The sequence below is a fragment of the Jaculus jaculus genome, chromosome 1, assembly GCF_020740685.1.
Source record: "Jaculus jaculus isolate mJacJac1 chromosome 1, mJacJac1.mat.Y.cur, whole genome shotgun sequence".
NCBI classification, from domain to species: Eukaryota; Metazoa; Chordata; class Mammalia; order Rodentia; family Dipodidae; genus Jaculus; species Jaculus jaculus.
This window is the reverse complement of record NC_059102.1, coordinates 40,002,303-40,023,568: the sequence shown is the minus strand read 5'-3', so window position 1 is coordinate 40,023,568 and position 21,266 is coordinate 40,002,303. Positions and strand designations below refer to the sequence as shown.

The 21,266-nt window shown below is 38.7% G+C and overlaps 1 protein-coding gene across 1 annotated transcript in view; it reads left to right on the top strand.

Moving 5' to 3' along the window:
* Window positions 1-21,266, top strand: part of Cc2d2b (coiled-coil and C2 domain containing 2B) — a 101,280-nt gene that overhangs the window by 57,004 nt on the left and 23,010 nt on the right. The window contains exons 21-28 of the mRNA XM_045148424.1: window positions 374-465; window positions 1,826-1,996; window positions 3,599-3,699; window positions 4,418-4,550; window positions 10,520-10,616; window positions 18,314-18,412; window positions 19,671-19,850; window positions 20,194-20,391. Of these exons, the coding sequence (XP_045004359.1) occupies window positions 374-465; window positions 1,826-1,996; window positions 3,599-3,699; window positions 4,418-4,550; window positions 10,520-10,616; window positions 18,314-18,412; window positions 19,671-19,850; window positions 20,194-20,391 (1,071 nt within the window). The remainder of the gene's footprint in view (window positions 1-373; window positions 466-1,825; window positions 1,997-3,598; window positions 3,700-4,417; window positions 4,551-10,519; window positions 10,617-18,313; window positions 18,413-19,670; window positions 19,851-20,193; window positions 20,392-21,266) is intronic.

Sequence of the window (21,266 nt, the reverse complement as noted above, 5' to 3'; positions counted from 1 at the left end):
AGGATGAGATGAAATGGATGAGAAGAGGAAAACTACAAAGAACTTGCTTTGATGTAACAGTGTAGGTTGAGAATGATTTCAGTGGTAGCAAAAAAGAAGCACTTAATTTAACTCCCTTTTCCTTGTTGCTTGTAAAAATGAAGAGTAAAATATAGTGGCACCAGAAGCACCATATTTAACCTTAAAGTGTGAACACTGGCCAGGTGTGGTGGCACATGGCACTCTGGAGGCAGAGGTAGGAGGATCACTGTGAGTTTGAGGTGCACCTGAGACTACATAGTGAAATCCAAATCAACCTGGGCTATAGTGAGACTCTACCTTGGGAAAAAAAAATGTATAAACACTACATTTATTTATTGTCTGGTTTTTCTAGGTGAGAAGGTTGACAATGAAAAAAATCGTCAAAGTCAGTAAATTCAGCCTATCAGATATTGTGGCTGATTATGAAGAAATTGTATCTGCAAGGTACTTTTGAAATTATTAAGTATGAAAGATAAAGCTTTAAGCAATTATCTTCAAATACCTCTAAGTTCTCTCTTCTTTATATTTAGTCACATGTCAAAATGGTAGCTTCAGAGAAGAAAGTGACATGTTGACATAATGTATTTAGCCACTTTCAAGTTGCTCTCTAGATTATCTGTTTTATGTTTAAAAATATTTATTTGTGTGTGTGTGTACATGTGAGCTGACCCTGAAAATAATTACCCATCTGGCTGTATGTGTGAGGCTAGGGAATTGACCTCAGGCTAGTAGACTTTGCAAACAAGAGCCTTTAACCACTGAACCATCACCCCATGCCCTCTATTGACCATTATATTTTATTTTTGTTTTTTTGAGGTAGGGTCTCACTCTAGCTCAGGCTGACCTGGAATTCACTCTGTAGTCTCAGGATGGCCTCGAACTCATGGCTATCCTCCTACCTCTGCCTCCGAGTGCTGGGATTTAAAGGCACATGCCACCAAGCCCAGCCAATTTTTTAATTACATAGTTTTCTCCTTCTCATTTTTGGTAGTTCTTCAGACAAGGTAGAAAATTAAAAGAAATACCTCATGTCAATTTTGTTTTGTCCTAAGATTTTCTTCTATAAGACCATTACTGGATAAGCCATTGCTGGAAGTATCACAATAAACCTGTCAACTACCCTGCAAATCTGAGACGCCTTAGCAGCACCACAGCACCAAGATCTCTGGGGAACACCTGGGGTAGTCTTTGTCAAAATACCTCAGCTCTTGTGCTATCCATCTGTGTGAGGCACAGGGTGAGTGGGAGGAGCTCAGTTAGATCTTCTCTGGAAGGTCTCTCTGAGGTAGATCCTCTCTAGAGGCCACAAAGTCTTGATATTACCAGCAAGGTTCTAATTTCTTTTTTGTTTGCTTATTTTGTCTTTTTTACTTATTTATTTTTTGTTTGTTTTTTCAAGGCAGGGTCTCATTCTAGCCTAGGCTGACCGAGAAATCACTCTGAAGCCTAAGCTGGCCTCGAACTCATAGCAATCCTCCTACTTCAGCCTCCTGAATTCTGGGAGTAAAGGCAAGTGCTACCACACCACTGTTGGTTCTAATTTCTTTAGATGCTGAAATTCATTGGGTACAATTTTCAGTCTTTTGAAAGAGACTAGTGTGACTATGAAACTATAGTTCTGTGTGGACTTATGTTGCCTGAGTTGCCAGACCATGTAACTTACTGATTCAGAGCAATAACAAAAATGTGGATGTCCAGTCACTTTCAAGATAATGACTGCTAATAAATAACAATATTAATCTTCTGAAAGGTCCTGTTTCATAGCTTTACCTCAGCATACCCTTGGCTTGTTTTTTTTCTTTAGTCAATTAACAGATATAATTTGTAAGTTTACTGAACCACGAAGAAAGTTAAAGCCTCAGAGGAAAGAAAGAAAAAAAGTTGCAGCACAGACCATTTCTGATGGAGATGTTAAGATTCTTGTCAGGATACTAAGGGCCTATAATATTCCGACCAGAAAAACAGTACTTAGTAGGTAAGACAATATGTTCCAACTTTTAGAGTTGCAGGCGATCTATTTCAACTGTGAAAAATACTCATGCAATCTTCCTTGTGAGAACCATTTGCATTTTATGTTTCAATACATAAAGTGACTGGGGTATAGCTCAATAGCACAGTACTTGTCTAGTATATGCATTTACTTGGGTTTGAAGCTCAGAACTGCAAAAAAAAATTCTATTACTCAAAACAAATGAAAATTCAGCTCTTCATTTGGATGGTCAAATCTATGTTACTGTCACATACGAAGAGTTTTCATAGTAAAGTGGTAGAGTGTATAGCCAGCATGCTCAAGGCCCTAAAAATAAATGTTTTCTTTTCAGAAGTTTGAGATTGCCAAATTAGCTTTAACATGCATGTTTTGGAGGTATTTGACACATGCTCACCTTCCTTGTTGTCAAATGAACTCCTTTTACTCATACGCGCTGTTCTGAAGTTTGTGAAGTGTCTGCTGCCAACCACACTATTCCATGCCGCTGTTCTCTCCCAGTACTGGATGCAGAAAGTGAGAGGAAGTGGATGGAACATTAATTTTCTTTCAGGAGATATCCCAGGAAAGTTGTGGGGTGAATGCAGATTGGCTCATTAAATCAGAATTGCTACAGTTGCATCCTGTTCTATTTTGGATTGGTAGGTTACTTCCACAAAAGCAGATTTTAACCCCCTTTTCAGTGGGTTTTATTTGTTTCTTGGGCAGAGGATTTGTGAAGACAGAATGATCAAATTAAGGCATTCTGAATATTAAGTGCTCAAGTATATCCAACATGTCCTGGATATTTTCATGTCATGTAAGGTTGAAATACATGAATAATTAGTACCCAAATATCTAAGGAATATTAGTTATCCCTCACTATGTCTACCACATATGAGTTCTACCTATGAAAAACATTTTTCTTACTGGCTATTATAATCTATATTTAAAATTTCTTAAAGGTTTTGCTTATGTTTTATAAAGTACAAAAACTACAACCTTATTCATTGATAGAACTCTGTTCTCAAAATAAATGTACATTTTCTAGACTGTGAAATAAGGATATATGAAGTCATCATTTTCTATAAACATTCTTTTGTAAAAGAAAGTATTATAATATCAAAAAAGTACAAAGGATTTCTTCTTCTTCTTCTTCTTTCTTCTTCTTTGTTTTGTTTTGTTTTGTTTTGTTTTGTTTTGTTTTGTTTTGTTTTGTTTTGTTTTTCGAGGTAGGGTCTCACTCTGGTCCAGGCTGACCTGGAATTGCCATCTCAGGGTGGCCTTGAACTCATAGTGATCCTCCTACCTATGCCTCCCAAGTGCTGGGATAAAAGGTGTGTGCCACCACGCCCGGCTAAGGATATATTCTGAAAGTATCACTTGTCTTATTCTTCCTCTTGCTGAGAAGCAGTGGACATGTTATGATAGGCGCACTTAATTTGTAACTAAGCAGTTAGGAGCCAGTCCTCCAGAGTTGTGAGAACTCCATTTAGCTGTACATGCCAATGTACTATGACCAAAACCAGAGGGCCTAGGGTACCTCTCATATCTACCAAAAGTATTAAAACGAATTAAAGTATATGTCTCTATGTTGTATTTTTCCTGAAGGGCTTTCGATATGCCTGCTTATATGACATCCTCCATGTCTCGCCTGAGACATCAAGAAATAATCAAATCAGTGGCCTCAAATGAGATCTTAATTGAGATAAGTAGTTAACACTTTTTATAAAGTCTCATTGTGATTATGTTTTGCCTTTAATTGAAGTTGGCTCCTAATTGATCTCTTTACTTCCGTGCTCTTTGGGTTCCAGTTTACTCCTTCTAACAAAGGACTTATTCCTCTTTGTAAAATGGTATTCTAACCACTTCATTATCTGCTTTTGGGGCCTATAAGACAAGGTATTAAGTTCCTCAGATACCTACAAAACCTTTGATATTCTGGCTCCTATTTACCATCCAGCCCCTTGTCCATCTACCACACAGCCATGTCATACTACTACTGACTCTAGAAGGCCTCCAACCTTTGGTTCCTTTTCCTAGAATAGCTTCCACACATCTCAATGTTGGTCAAATAATCCCATGCTTGTGCTTGATGCTCCCCTAGTTCTCTCTCCAGAAGTTTAACCGCCCCCTTTCCCAAGTGACTCATAACTAGGATCCATTTCTCTTGTTTCAGTTCCCACATTTCATTGCACTTATTCACTCATCTCTTTATTTCCTTTAGTTAGATTATAAAATCCTTAAAGAAAACTCCTGGTTACCTTTGGACCCTAGAAGTGTAACTAAAACAGAGGACTAACATATGTTTATTAAATCAATGATAAATAATGGCTATTTGAAAAACTACAAAAATTAAGTCATCCAGTTGCCTAGTAATTTCCTAGTCTTCTGTCTTTCTCAACTATATAAAATGTTATAAAAACCTAGTCAATAGTTATGATGTGTTGCAGGATATGGTATACCCCTTTATAGAAGTTTCTTTTCAACACACTATATACCAGACCAATACTGCAAGTGGATCTCATCCATGTTGGAATGAAGAAATTAGTATAGATTTCAAGTAAGTTAGAGTCCATTTCCCTTCAGCTTTTAACTATGATTTTACTTTTAAATTATGAAATATTTAATTCATGTAAACTTATATTTAATGTAGATATCAATGCAAGTTCTTGAGACAAATTATAGAATGCATACCCATGAATCTACCATCCAGCTTGAAAAACAGAAATTATTAATGCTTAGAAGGCCCTGTATGCCATTACCAAATTACATGCCTTTATTTCCTCCAAGAATTTCAAGCATGAACTTGTGTTTATCATTTTCTTTCTTCCCTTATGATTTTACTTTGTAGGCATTTATTTGTATGAAGTTTCAACTTCAGGTAATTCAGTAATATTTGTATATTCTTCTAAAGTCTTTCTTTGCTCATAATTAGCTTTAAGAGATTCATACATGCTCATGCATAAAGTGTAGCTTCTGCTCTTACCACACTGTGTCCCAACAATTCATACATTACAAACTGAATTTCCAGGCAGCTGTGTAGGGAGTTACAGCCTAATGAGAGATGCATAGGTCATGTGGGAACTGCCCTCAAAGTAAACTGATGCGTCTATAAAAAGGAGTGTGTGTCTTTCATCTACTTGGGCTACATGAAGGGACAGCTTTGGCCCTCACCAGATGCCAAATATTATGCACTGATTTTGTACTTCCCAACCTCTAGAACTATGAGAGATATTTCAGTTCCTTACAAATTACCTAGTCTCAAGTATTCTGTAATTGCCATACAACATGGACTCAGACACTTTCATTCTTTTAACTACTATATTAACATTCCACTTAATGAAAGTATCACAGTGTACTTGTACTTTTCTGTTAATGCACATGTGTCCTGTTTCATTTTTTTCATCATTGCAAATAGCACTGCTCTGCACGCTCCCATTCTTGTCTTCTGAAACACATGTGTTTCTATTTAAGTCAGTGGCACTTAAAACATAGATTTCTGGGTCTGTTTTCCTTGTTTATAATTCAGTAATTCACTAATCCTCTTTCTAGAAAGATGGGGCTACATATATGTGTTTAATTAGTAGTGGAGTTCATTTACTTTCCTTATTTTAAAACTATATTCATTTGTATTAAAGTTTCAGACTACTTGAATATTCTAAAGAGTGAGTGAAGGCATACTTCCTGTAATATTCTTATTAAAAAAGATTTTTAAAAAATATTTTATTTAATTGTTAAGAGAGAGAGGGGGGAGCAGAAAGAGAGCATGAGCCTGAGCCTCTTGCAACTGTAAACAAATTCCAGATGCATAAGCCACTTTGTACATCTGGTTTTATGTGGGTATTAGGGAATCAAACCCAGGTCAACAGACTTTGCAGGTGAGTACCTTTAACTACTGAGCAGGAATTCTGCAGGCTATACAAAAGATATTTTTATTAAATATCAGATGTTAAAACTCAGAAAGAAATATATACAGTGTTTCTGCTTATAACAAAGAACAAAATAAACGAATAAATTAATAAGAAATTTGAATAATCTTATAATTAAATATGGTTTTTAGGACTTCCACCCACCACATGACCAATTAAATTGGATCAAATTCCATGTCTACTTTCTCTACTATTAGTGTGCTTGATTACTGGTTACAAATTTTCCAGATGTTTATTTTTTGAGGTAGGGTCTCACTCTAGCCCAGGCTGACATGGCACTCATTCTGTAGTCCCAGGCTGGCTTTGAACTCACAGATGATCCTCCTGAGTGCTGAGATTATAGGCATGCACCACCATGCCTGACAAATATTGTTCAGATGATATCATATTATTTTGAGAAGTGGGAAAATTGAGTTCTTATTCCTACACTATGTCACAGAATTTTCTATGTTTCATATTTCATATTATTTCATAGTTCATGTGATATTATATGATAGCATATGATTATTTAGTGAGTGTATATTTTATATGTTTTGCCTACTGTCCATGTAAACTCATATCACCTTCCAACAAAAATCAAAGCAACCTAGAAGAACTGACATATTGCCTTCGTATCCATGATGGCATCTTGTAATCTACACAGATATTGAAGCTACCACCTCTCAGTTCCTAGCTAACAAGGATTTGTAAGGAGAGGGACACTCTTTATGCTAAAGGTTTCAATGAGGGGAAACGCTAAGTGGACCAGTGTACTTTGGAACTTTGTTAGCTCAGGTGATAGGGCTGTTTCTGAAAATGTTAGAAATCAGATATGTCCTTCCAGACTCAACACTGGCTCAATTGCATTTTGAGACTCTTTGGTCAGAGTTCCTATGCAGATATCCTTGTTGCCTCACTACATACCTTAACTCTGGGCTTTGATTGCCTTGTTCTCGAATCTTTGTTTTCCTGAACTTTGTACTGTTTCTGTGTAAAGGAGAAATTATTTTAAGGGGAAAATCTATTATATCTCATTGCAGAATATCCAGTTAAATAATTAAAGTATAAAATGCACCTGCTAGGAGCTAGGCACGGTGCTACATATCTATAATCTTAGCACCTGGGAGGTTGAGACAGGGGGATCTTGAGTTTGAGAGCAACCTGGGATATATAATGAGTTCCAGGCCAGACTGGGCTAAATAATGAGATACTGTCTCAAGAAACCAAAAAGTGAAAAGAGGGGCATGGGAAGGAGAAAGAGAGCATGTATGTGGTAGAAATACTTGGATTATTAGTTTAGACATCAGAGTTAGGAAAAATCTCCCCTTTGAGGGTTAGTTCATTTGTTTAAATTTTTGCTATCCAGCCTGCTCTGGTCTGGAATTTGCTAGGTAGACCAGGCTGGCCATGAATTTGTGGACTTTCTCCCTCAGCATATACAGGCACATGTCAACATGCCCAGCCAAATACACTAAATTAAATGAAATGGTACAGGAGAACATAAGACAGTAAGATAAATGCATTTACCAGTGAACTAAAGGGAAGACGTTGGGATGTTTACATTCTTTCAATGATAAACCGAAGGCATGTTGGGAGCACAAGCAAGTAATATCAGAAAGTCAAGTCAAGATCATCAAGCTACGACTTCTTGTTGCTTCTGTTTTAAGATACCAAACCCTTGTTCCCTGCAACATTTTAGTGAATAAATAGTACATGCCAAGCTGTAGAGTAGCAAAGGCCTGCCTAGCATGCACGAGGCCCTGGGTCAATCCCCAGCACAGAAGGAAAAATCCTACCTGCAAATGGAATGAGCAGTAGCTAGTCCTGTAAGGCCCACTTTGGAGGCAGAATTATGGCAAAATGTTAGAAAAATTTGGATAAAATACAAAACAGGGCTGGAGAGATGGTTTAGCAGTTGAGCACTTGCCTGTGAAGCCTAAGGACCCCAGTTCAAGGCTTGATTCAACAGGACCCACGTTAGCCAGATGCACAAAAGGGGGTGCATGCGTCTGGAATTCGTCTGCAGTGGCCAGAAGCCCTGGTGCGTCCATTCTCTCTCTCTCTCTCTCTCTCTCTCTCTCTCTCTCTCTCTCTCTCTCTCTCTCTCTCTCTCTGCCTCTTTCTCTGTCTGTCGCTCTCAAATAAATAAATAAAAATACACCAAAAAAATTTTTTTAAATACAAAACAAAGGTAATACAGAAGGACCTAAGTGATTTAAGGCATATGTCAACTTGACAGAGTGAAGTGTTTTGAGGGACAGTTGTCCTTTTTCCTACCAGCAAAGAATTGTAAATATGCATTGTCTTCTCTGCCCAGCCTTAGACATTCATAACATAAAATAAAACACTGAAGGAGCAAAGTCAACTTATTTTACCACTTAAGAAAATGAGTTTTTAACTTAAAATTGTTCTTTAAACTCATTTAACATTATTTAGTAATCTCTACATATAGGTAATAGAAACTGCTGGAGATTCCTTGAAATTATACTTGCTTTATTATCAGTAACCTTTGATCAATAACATCAGTAGCTGATATTTAGTGAAAATGCTACCAGATCCAGATCTGGGTTGCTTGCACTCAAAAGCCAATACTTGGGAGGTGAGAATTGGTGGGAAGAAAATAAATTTTACTCAGTCAGTCATCCTGAAGTAGAGGAGCTGTCATCCTTGAAACTCAGAGGTACAAGGGGAAGGAGACCCAGAGAGACAAAAAGCAGAATGTCTACAAGTTGAACAGGGTCCTGTAGTCCATGTAGTCATTGTTTTCCACTGGCTAGAATACCACAATCATCCGGGCTTCCTGAGGCTAATTCCTGTATTTTTATGATCAGATATACTTCTTTTCTACAAGCTAAACTTCCTAGCAACTTGCATGTCTCATATTAGCTCATGAATAGACCTAAAGACAAAGGAGGAGAGTTACACATTGTGGTACTATCAGGAGATATGGCTGTTCTAGGTACTGTATATCTAAAGAAAGGTAGTTAACAGAAAAGCAGTTAACATCTCAGTTGTTTAGATGAGGTTTTTCTTTAGAATTTGCAGAGCTAAGTAAAGAAAAGGGTGAGAGATGGCTTAGTGGTTAAGGCACTTGCCTGTGAAGCCTAAGGATGCTGATTTGATTCCCCAGGTCCCATGTTAGCCAGATGCACATGGTGGCAAATGCATATGGAGTTCATTTGCTAGAGGCCCTGATGTGCCCATTCTCTCTGTCTCTCTCTCCTTCTTTCTGTCTGTAATAAATAAATAAATAATAAATCAGAAAAACATTAAAAAAGAAAAGGGATGAGATCTTTGCAGAAGGTATGTGGAAGGGAAGCAACTTTGTGAAAGTTAAGAAAAAGAGAGCTAAAGTAACTCAGCCAAAGACAACTAATTCGCAACATGACTTTGGTGTTATTAGAATTGGATTCAGATCAGGGCTCTCTGTCCCATGCTAGTGCCATTATCTTGAATGAGTTAATTTCTCTGAGCCTCAGTGTTCATATGTGGAATACCTACCATTCAGGGTTGTGATTTTCATCACTGCTAGACATTTGATGGACATTCAGTATGTAAGCTGTAATTTAGAGTGGAAGTTAATTGTTCATGATACATACTGACTTTTCAGCTACCCCCCAAATGTGTATAATCAAGTTATCCCAATTTCTGGTTTGAGAAAATAAGTATGGGAAGGGGGACAGTCAGTTCTATTAGCTACAAGTAAAAGAGCAGTATAACTTCATGTATAAGCTAGCAGAATTTAATATATAATTGGAAAACTTTAATGCACCATACTCCAGATCATTTGTTTGCAATGGGGAACTGTGCTGGAAGCCTTCATGCCTAATATTTAAACATTTTGCATTTCTTCTTTATAAGTTAAACTTATTTTTAGGTGACATAAAAACGTGCATGTTAAGGGGGTAATATGATATTTTGATACAGGTGTGCATTGTATAATGTTTAGTAATTGTGTAATGTTGGAAAAATGTTACAGATGTGCATGGCCATGTCTGGCTTTCTACATGCGTGCTAGGGAATAGAACTCAGATGGCGACAGGCCCCTTCAGGCCCTCAAGCTTGCATAGGAAGAATTCTTACCCACTGAGCCATTTCTCTAGCCCCCATATAACTTTTTTGTAGTATGTAGTAAATTATAATTTTCTTTAATTATCCAACTATGAGTACTACACCAGAGCTTCTTGACCTGTCTAACTGTAACTTAGTAAACATTGAGCAGATGTCCCCATTCCTCCCTCCCATGTTCTATTACTGGCTTTCTCCTCTCAATTATAAAGTCAACTTTTTTTTTTAAGTCAACTTTTTTAGACTGCACATATGAGTGGGCTCATGGGTTTTGGTCATTCTGTGTCTGGCTTATTTCACTTAACATAGTTATCCATGTTGTTGAACATTTTAATTTTCATCCAAGCAGAGAAGTAAGATAAATTATAAAGCACATGATGGATCTTATGAAAAATAGCATTCAGTCATGAAAGCATATAACTTATCTAAGTTGAAACTTTACAAAGAAAAAGATCACTAATAGTTTAATGTGCTTTTTGAATAATTCTCTTAGAAAAATTAATGAATTTTGAAAAAATAGTATGCATTCAAGTGTGTTTTCCTTGTTTTTCAGCTCACCAGGACATGATTATAGCTTCTCATGTTTATCTAAAATAAAAGATAATATATATATAAACATTTTTGATGAAGTGATAATTGAAAAACATGAGGTAAGGTTGAAAAGCCATAGTGACCAATGTTAATTTGTAAATTTTCTTTTTCTTCTTTTTAGTTTTTTAGACAGACTCGTGCTTTGTAGCCCAAGATGGCATTGGACTTGTAACAATCCTTATGCCTCAGTCTTCAAAATGTTGAAACTATAGATGTATGCCTTCCAAAGATTTTTTTAAAAATAGCACATTTCTCATTAACTGATCAAACAAAACATACTACTTCTATACAAAAATAAACAGTTCTAGGATTATAATTCTGTTATATTTTCTATAATTTCTAAAATTACTGTGTTCCTTCTACATTGGTGAAAGGTATTGAATGTCTAGCATCATGGCAAGCTCTGTTACAAGTGTTAGTTTCCTTCCTACCTAACCTGGCACTAAAAATATAAAGACAGATACCCAATGTATTTAGAATAAAGTCTACACTCACTCACTGCTTAGATGTCAGTATTCAGGAGTTGGTACAAAGGAATCTTTTTTATTCTAAGTCTGCCCCTGAAGAAGAGGGAGGGTCTGTCATCCTTAGAGCTTCATCCTGGGAAACTCAGGTGTGCAAAGAAGGGAAAGGAAGTACATAGTGAGAAAATGGGCAGGCAAGTTACATGCTGACTGGGGGCTTTGTCATCTAGGGAGTGAGTCTCCTTTTTTCTTCACTGAAATACTGCAATCAATTTCAACTTTCTGGTGCTAAACTAAACAAGACTAAGACAGGGCATGATATGGACTGGGGAAGTGGCTCAGTAGTTAAAGGAGCCTGCCTGTAAAGCATACCAGCCAGGGTTCAATTCCCCAGACACTCACATAAAGCCAGAAGCAAACAGTTGTGTGCAAGTATCTGACATTTGTTTTCAGCAGCAGGAGATCCTGACGTGCCCGTGTGCACACATGCACACATGCATGCTACAAATAAATAAAAACACTTATTCCTTGGGCATGGTGGCACACACCTTTAATCTCAGCACTTGGGAGGCAGATGTAGGAGGATCGCTGTGAGTTCAAAGTCACCCTGAGACTACATAGTGAATTCCAGGTCAGCTTGGGCTAGAGTGAGAGACCCTAACTCAAAAAAAAAGGGGGGGGCATCACAAAGGTCATCAGATGTTTTAGGCAATAAGTCTAAAGAAAGATTATTTAATATTTTAAACACTTCATCAATTACTTTCTGGTTGTTAGGTCAAAATACCCAACCAATAGCAGCTTAAGGAAGGAAAGGGCTTATTTTTGGCTTACAGTTTTGAGGGGAAGTGTATCCTGAAAACATGACTGGAGCTGGAAACTGGTACCACATCTTCAAGCAGTGTGCTGTGTTTATCATATTATCTCTGTTATATTTGGGATGATTTGTCACATGTCTGATATTAGTACACATTGGCTCAACTCTTTTTTATAAAATGTTGCACATATTGCATTTAAATCGAATTTATGCCAGGCATGGTGGCATATGCCTGTAGTTATATATGTCTCTAGTTATATCTACTGTCATCAGTTTACCCTTTAGCTTTATGGCTAGTTTAGAATTCTAAGCTGCTTTTCTGGCTCATTTCCAACAAAGCAATGACAAATAATTTGAAGATTTCTTGCTGAAATGTTCATGTTTAAAAGTTTTAAGTTGCCTGTTTGAGAATCTGTATGTGTCTTTTTACAATATCCTACCTCCTTGCCTGATATAAGTGGTTGCTATAATAATAGATTCCTACAAGTTAATTTTAATTTATATTGGCTGTCTTAAAAATAAAATTCTTGGGCTGGAAAGATGGTTTAGTGGTTAAGCACTTGCCTATGAAGCCTAAGGACCTCAGTTAGAGGCTCAATTCCCCAGGACCCACATTAGCCAGATGCACAAGGGGGCGCATGTGTCTGGAGTTCGTTTGCAGTGGCTGGAGGCACTGGCGCACCCATTCTCTCTCTCTCTCTCTCTCTCTCTCTCTCTGCCTCTTTCTCTCTGTCTGTCGCTCTCAAATAAATAAATGAAAATAAACAAAAATTAAAAATAAATAACTAAATAATAAAAAAAATAAAATTCTTAGCTGGGTGTGGTGGCACATGCCTTTAATCCCAGTACTCAGGAGGCAGAGGTAGGAGGATTGTCGTGAGTTTGAGGCCACCCTGAGACAACATAGTGAATTCCAGGACATCCTGAGCTAGAGCGAGACCCTACCTTGAAAAGCCAAAACTAAATAAATAAAGTAAAATCCTTAGCTGGGTATAGAGGCATAGGCTTATAGCCCAGCTCGTAGGGAGATGAAGGCATAAGAATCAAGAGGTCAAGGTCAGCCTCAGTTAATATGGAGTTCAAGGCCAGCCTGGGAAGCATGAAACCTTGGTTCAAAGAAACTAATTAGTTAACGAACTGTTATAGTCAGCTCCACGTTGTTGGAATGTACATCCAACCAGACACCATTTATAGGAGGAAGGAAATTATGTCAATTTACAGATCCAGGGGAAGTTCCATCAATGGTAGAAGCTGTTTCTCTTTTCCCTTTCACAGATCCAAACAGAGAGAAACCCCCCGAAACATGAAGCAAACACCAAACTAACAGCAAGCAAGCACAGGCAGAGGTCCAGCTGGTCTCTCTATATCTTTAGGCTAGAATTCAGATCTGCCCCCAATTACTCACCCTCACCCCCACCTCCCATTGCAGGAATCTGCCTGCTATGCGCTGAAGTTGCAAACTCAGTTTTAATCAAACACCTGAGCCTAAGAGACACACATTTACATTATCACATTCAAACTACCACACTAACAAAAATAAATTAAGTAAGCCAGGTGTGATGGAGCACACCTTTAATCCCAGCACTCAAAAAAGGCAGAGGCAGGAGAATCACCATGAGTTTGAGGCCACCCTGAGACTACATAATGAATTCCAGGTAAGCCTGGGCTAGTGGAAGACCCTACCTCAAAAAAAAAAAAATTAATTAATTGCTTCTCAAAGTGTATAATGAACCAATTTAAAGCTCCAGTGGAGATATAATCAATACCATAAGCAAAGTAGGCCCATGAATCCTGCAGCATCCCTGGGATGGTAAGATAAGTGCAGCTGGGATCACATAAATCAGAACTCCAAAGCTACTAAGTGAGCCTGTTATCTTGGAGACTCTGTTGTAACACAGTTTTCCTTTTGCAGCTCTATTGTTGCTGGTCAGCCTCCAGACTTAAAAGACCCCTCAGTTTCCTGGGGAGTAGAAAAGATAACTTCCTCAGTGCAAAAAGTTAGAAGGCCAGATGCCAAAAGGCATTGAAAGCAGGAATCAGTGGTTTGGTAGCTTTTTTAAAACTTTAGTTCTCTTTTTCCACCTTGCCCAGATTCCCTCCACCTTGGACATTAGGCTGATAAAATGAAAAAAAATGTTAGCAGCTAAAAGTGTTATGGATCATAGGGCACTGCAAATCCCTCCTTTGCCTTACTGTATACACTTCCTCTAGTTTTTAAAATAGCACATATTGCTGGGAGTGGTGGCCCAAGCCTTTAATCCCAGCACTCAGGAGGCAGAGGTAGGAGAATCCCTGTGAATCTTAGGTCACCCTGAGACTACATAGTTAATTCCAGGTCAGCCTGGACCAGAATGAGACCCTACTTCAAAAAAAACAACCAAAAAAAAGCACATATTTAAAGTAGTTTGGCAAGTTTATACACATATACACCTGTGAAACCATCATCACTATCAAGATAATGAACATATCCATTACCCTCAAAAGTTTTACCCTATGTATCTGGCATGTCTCCCTTCCCTTTCCTTCATGCCACCCTTGACAGACAACCATTGATCTGTTTCTGTCACTACAGTTTGCATATTCTACAATTATATAGAAATATAATTACTTCATTCCCCAATGTATACATAAATTAAAATGTCATGGCTCAGCAGTTAAAGGTACTTATTTGCAAAGCCTGATCGCCCGGGTTAAACAAAGCCAGATGCACAAAGTGGCACATGTGTCTGGAGTTTGTTTGCAGGCCCTGGTATACTCATGTGTGTTCTCTCTCTCGCAAATAAATAAAATATTTAAAACATCATATTCAAGAATTATAATACCTTACTTCATTAAATGTGGAAATATTTTACCAATCAAAACCAGAAAATGAGCTGGGCATAGTGGTGCATGCCTTTAGTCCCAGCACTTGGGAGGCAGAGGCAGGAGGATCACTGTGAGTTCAAGGCCACCCTGAGACTACATAGTGAATTCCAGGTCAGCCTGGGCTACAGTGAAACCCTACCTTGAAAGAAAAAAATATATATATTATGGGCTCAGTGAATGGGGCTTGCCTAGTGTAGCAGACAGCTCCACAATGCTGTGATGAACATCAAAACCAGGTACAATTTAGGGGGTGAAGGGATTTATTTCATACATTATAGATCCAGCAGGAAGTTCCATCTGTGGCAGAAGAAGCTGCTTCCATACATCCAAGCAGAGAGAAACTATCACCAGCCAGCAAACACCAAAAACAGAAAGCACAAAACTGGCAGCAAATAGTGGGGCCCAGCCAGAGCTCAGACTGGCCTGAATACCCTTAAGCTGTAAATCAGATCTTAGGGCTGGACTCCAGGATTTACCCCCCAGTGACACCTCCTCCAGCCAGATGTGTGGAGACCCAAGTTACAAACTGGAATAAAACATCTGAGTCTATAGGGGACATATGTTTAAACTAACACATTCCACCCCTGGCTCCTATCAACTCATAATCATCTCACATTGCAAATTGCATTCAGTCCAAATTCAAAGGTCTCCATAATCTTTGTCAGTTTTAAGACTGTTCTACATTTCCAAGTCTCATCTGAGATTCAAGACTGTCTCTTAACTATGAATCCTATAAAATTAAATCAAGTTACCTACTTTCAACATAGAGTAAACATTTGCATTACTATAAGGCACAACAAGGAGAGCCTAGACCAATGTAAAATCAATAACCCACAGGCAAACATCAAACATTACAGTTCAGGTCCAACATCCACAACCAATGCCAGTAATCTCTTGGTTTTTAAGTTCATCACTCTAGCTAGGACAAGTAGCGAGGGAGAAGTTCCATCTCAAACCCACAGTGCTCCATGGCATAGTCTCAGTATATCCAAAACATCTTTGGCTCTGCATTCCAAACCATCGTTCACCTTCAACACCATACATTGGCCTTTTCAGCCTTTAAGTTTGTTTTTTTTTTTTTTAAATGTGTATTTATTTGCAAGCAGAGAGAGAGAATGGGCATACCAAGGATTCCAGCCACTTCAAACAAACCCCAGATACATATGCCACTTTGTGAATCTGGCTTTAAATGGGTATTGATAAATTGTAGAGGCAGTGTAGTGTTGGGGGCAGACTTACGGGTATTATAGCCAGTTTCCTCTTGCCAGTGTTTGGCATACTCTCCTGTTGCTGTTGTCCACCCAATATTGGCAAGGAGGTGATGTCCACCCACTGCTTATACCATTGTTTTCCCCTGCTATCATGGAGTTTCCCCTTGAGTCTGTAAGCCAAAATAAACCTTTTTCCCCACAAGCTGCCCCTGTTTGGTTGTTTCCTGCCAGCAATGCAAACCTGACTGCAGCAGGAATCAAACCCAGGTAGTTTGGACTTTTAGGCAAATGCCATAACTGCTGATCCATCTCTCCAGCCCCTTTCAAGCCTTTAAAACAGGAATGTTTTCTGTGCCACATCTCCGCAAATGCTCCTTCAGACAATGCCTCTAATGGGAACATCACCCTGTTTCACTTGCCACGTCTCATCAGGAACTCCTTGAACCATGTGCACTAAATGACCCACTTTTATGCATTTTTCATGCTTCTAAAACCAATACTAGGTATGCACCCATATAGCCATTTGTTAATCCAGAGAGGAACTAAATCTTGACCATGAAGAACAGGTTAATTCCTTCAAGCCATCTCCTTTCAAAATAGTTTGCATTTCAACTCATTCGGTCTTTCCAGGGTGTAATCAACTCAGGCATCTTTCTATTGTTTCAGTGTAGTTAATGGTGGTAGTATGCTAGGCAATAGCAGCTTAAGTTACCTAAAACCTCTCTCTGTGCCAGTAATTTTAAACTCATTTGAAGTTTTACAGCTTTACATCTTGTAGTTTTCAGTTCTATATCTTCCATCTATTACTTTCAAATTTAACCTTGATCAAACTCTCTGGACATGGGCAGAAGAATGCAGCCAGTGCTTATGCCAATAGCCCAGTTCCACAAAAAGTTCTTGCTGTTTTTTTCTTCCCCCTTTGAAAATTCATATGCAAAGTCTTCAAATACCATTCCTTTTGCATTTAGCATTTTCAAATTCTCATCAGAGTAGCCATAGAACTTGGCATACTGCTCTGAAAGGCATTTTCAGTTACAAGTACCAACTTCCATCTCATTTGTCCAGCACAAAATTCCAAAAGACAAAATTCACATAGTCAGATTCATCATGCAGCAATACCACCCCACTTTTCTGGTACCAAATTTCTATAGTAGACAGCTGCACAATGCTGGGATGCGCATTGAAACCTGGCACAGTGTCAGGGAGGGAGGGATTTATTTCAAGCTTACAGATCCAGAGGGATGTTCCATCAGGGGTGGAAGAAGTACTACCATATATCTAGGCAGAGAGAAACCATTGCCAGCCAGCAAACACCAAAAGCAACAAGCACAGACCCAGCAGCAAACAGCAAGGGCCAGCCAGAGCTCAGACTATTGTGCATACCTTCGGGCTAGAAATCAGATCTGACCCCAAACACACCTTAGGGATTGACACCAGGATCCATCTCCAGTGACACCTCCTCAAGCCAAGTGCCTGGAGACTCAAGTTACAAACTTAAAAACACCCAAGTTTTTGGAGGACATACATTCAAACTATCACACCTATCATACAAAAGATCTTCTATCCTGGGCTGGAGAGATGGCTTAGCAGTTAAGTGCTTGCCTGTGAAGCCTAAGGACCCCAGTTCGAGGCTCGCTTCCCCAGGTCCCACATTAGCCAGATGCACAGGGGGGCGCACGTGTCTGGAGTTCGTTTGCAGAGGCTGGAAGCCCTGGCGCGCCCATTCTCTCTCTCCCTCTATCTGTCTTTCTCTCTATGTCTCTATGTTCTCTCAAATAAATAAATAAATAAATAATTTTAAAAAAAGAAGATCTTGGGCTGGAGAGATGGCTTAGCGATTAAGCACTTGACTGTGAAGCCTAAGGACCCTGGTTCGAGGCTCGGTTCCCCAGGTCCCACGTTAGCCAGATGCACAAGGGGGCGCACGTGTCTGGAGTTCGTTTGCAGAGGCTGGAAGCCCTGGCGCGCCCATTCTCTCTCTTCCTCTGTCTTTCTCTCTGTGTCTGTCGCTGTCAAATAAATTTAAAAAAAAAATTAAAAAAAAAAGATCTTCTATCCAATCCCCAATACCACAGAAAATTATTTTTTTAATATTTATTTATTTATTTATTTAAGAGAGAAAGAGGCAGATAGATACAGAATAAGCACACCAGGGCCTCTAGCCACTACATATGAACTCCAGACACATGCGCTACCTTGTGCATCTGGCTTTATGTGGTACTGGGGAATAGAACCCAGATTCTTAGGCTTTATAGGAAACTGCCTTTACTCCTGTGCAACCTCTCCAACCTAAAAAAAAATGACTTTTATAGTTACCTATATGTTTTTGGATATATTCATCATCATGTAAAATAAGTTAATGGAAGATATTTTATAAATTTACTTTTAATTTGTTTTAATAGGATCATTGTCTCAAGAGCTGTAGTGCTCACTCATATATAAGAAAGAATTGGCTTGGTTCCATCATCTTCCCTTTCTCTACTCTTCTACAACAATCTGAGGTAATAGAAAATAGCTCCTTACTGGTTATTTACTAGTTAACCAGAAACAGATGTATTGCCAAACCAAAACTGAACCAGAAACAGACCTCCATTTGAAATCTCTGAACAGAGCCAGGGAGGGTCAAGGGCTGCCCCTTGATGTCTCATCCAGGGGACTTAATGCTGTGTCCAGCTTCCTCTTGGACCCAGAAAATGCATGCAGAACTAGAAAACCAGAAAAAAAGGAAAACCAAAAGAAGACTGAAAAAAGTACCTCCTGAAGTTTCTTATCCAAGAAAGGTGGAGACCAGTAGTCCTAGACAAAATTCCCCATCAATGGCTTGCTACCAACTTCAACACCAGGAACATGCAGACAGATGAAGATATGGTTCTCCAGCCGAGACTAGGGAGTCTTTTTCCAGTACAGTTGCCCCAGAGTCAGGGAGGGAGGTCTTGAAATGTGGATCCAAGGCAAGCCCCCAAGATGTTATGGGGTCTGGTGTCACTTAAGTAAGACCATTGACTCATGGAATGTGAGGCAAAGCTTTATTGGGTAAAAAAGAAAGAAAAAAAAAGTGTGGTATACCAGATCTCCACTCCAGATTCTGAGTGAAGCCCTGAAATGTCCAGACTGTCAGCTTTTATTGGAAATAACCACATGATGTTAGAAAAAGTACAAGATGGGAATTAATTAAACCCTAAATCACAATTAACATGTGACAGTTACAGCCATAAAAATAAAAAAGGAACTTGTAAACAGATCTGTTGGTCAGTTACAGGAAGCGCCACCTGGGGAGTGTGAGGTAGGCCTGTGACCAGGAGGCCCGCTTATCTTAAGGAGTTTGCTCAACAATGCAGGTCCCAGGACGTTCTATTCATCCCAGAAGAGCTTCTTGTTTACCTGCTATTAGCAGAGCCTCCTGCTTGTCTGCCATCAACAGAGCCTCCTGACTTCTACATTTCTCAAGGCTAGGTATAAAGGAATGTAGAGAAATAGAACATTTTGCTCTCTTTACAAGAGACATGTGGCAAGAAACAAAGAGAATGGGCATGCCAGGGCCTCCAGCCACTGCAAGTGAATTCCAAATGCATGTGCCACTTTGTGCATCTGGCTTACATAGGTCCTGGGGAATGGAAGCTGGGTCCTCTGGCTTTCCAGGCAAACACCTTAACCGCTAACCCATCCCTCTCTCTTATGGAGAAGGCTGATCTATGCTATAGTATATTTGACTGTTGATTTTTGTTATACATAACTTATTATATTGATGCATTCTTTCAGATTAGTGGGACATTTCAAGTAAATATTCCACCAGTTTTGCTTGGGTATACATGGAGTAAGACTTACATATCTCCTAAAGATTACAATGGTCAGAATTTAAAAGAATGTACCTTCTTAAATATTTTTGCTACAATTGAACCTCAGATATCATATATCTCCTGTGGTCCAAAACTAGACGAGGTAGGTTCTTAAAATTATTTGTGTGTGTATATGTGTGTATGTGTATGTGTGTGTCTCTTGCCACTACAAAGGAACACCAGACACATGTGCCACTTTTTGTGTCTGGCTTTACATGGGGGCTAAGGAATCACACCCAGTTCAGCAGACTTTACAAGCAAACACCTTTAACCTGTGTGTTATCCCCAGACTCAAAGTAAGTTTTATGCTAACTTTAAAACAAATAATCAAAAACAGACTATGTTAAAAACTAGTTATAAATTTCACAGCTAGAAAAAATAAATATTTGTTCTTTCCTATGGAGAAGATATGGTGCAATGTTGATATATTTTAAATGTGATTTTAGTTTTCAGATCAAATAGATATTTTGCAGAGAGCAAAGACTTTTAAAAAGAGTTGCAAGGCAATGTTTCCCAACCGAAGAATTGTAACTACTGTTTTTAATGCTGATGGGATACCAGTCGTAGTAACACGATATATCAAGGCATTAAATCCACCTCAACAATTTCTGGATATATTTCTTAATGACTCTAAGGCAGCACTTGTAAGTTGCAATTGTTTTTAATAATTTCATTGAGATTAAAGGACATGTACAAAGAATTATGTGTATGTTTTGTTGATTTCAGGTCAATCTAGAAAAATGGATCTCCTTAGAATATTTCTACTATTTTTGATCTCTAAAGATCGCTTAGCTGGGCTCTTTAAGCTAAAATCAAAAGCCTTGATTTAGGTTGCCTTTTGTAATTCTCTGCTTTTTTGTTTGTTTGGTTGGTTGGTTTTGGTTTTTTTGAGGTAGGCTCTCTCTCTAGCCCAGGCTTACCTGGAATTCACTATGTGGTCTCAGGGAGGCCTCAAAATCACAGCGATCCTCCTACCTCTGCCTCCCAAGTGCTGGGATTAAAGGTATGCACCACCACGCCCAGCTCAACTCTCTGCTTTTTTACTATGGGTTTCTTCCTACCAAATGGGTCCTATTACCCAGTATTCCAGGCAATAACTTTGCTCTCTGATTTATTTCAAAGCCTATCTTTAAAAAAAAAAAAAATAGCCGGGTGTGGTGGCGCACGCCTTTAATCCCAGCACTCGGGAGGCAGAGGTAGGAGGATCGCCATGAGTTCAAGGCCACCCTGAGACTACATAGTGAATTCCAGGTCAGCCTGGACCAGAGTGAGACCCTACCTTGAAAAACCAAAAAAAAATAAATAAATAAAAAAATAAAAAAATAAAAATAAAAATAAATTCTAGCTTCTTTGCTTGTCAAACATCGCATGTATTAATAGCAGGATACCACCAGTGTAAAAGGTCACAATAGTGCATAGGAGGTAGCTATTGACATGAATTAAAATGTTAGTGAACTTTCTGTGCTAACTTATTGTGTGTTTGTAGTTCTTTCTCCACTCTTACCCTTGAATTCTGGTT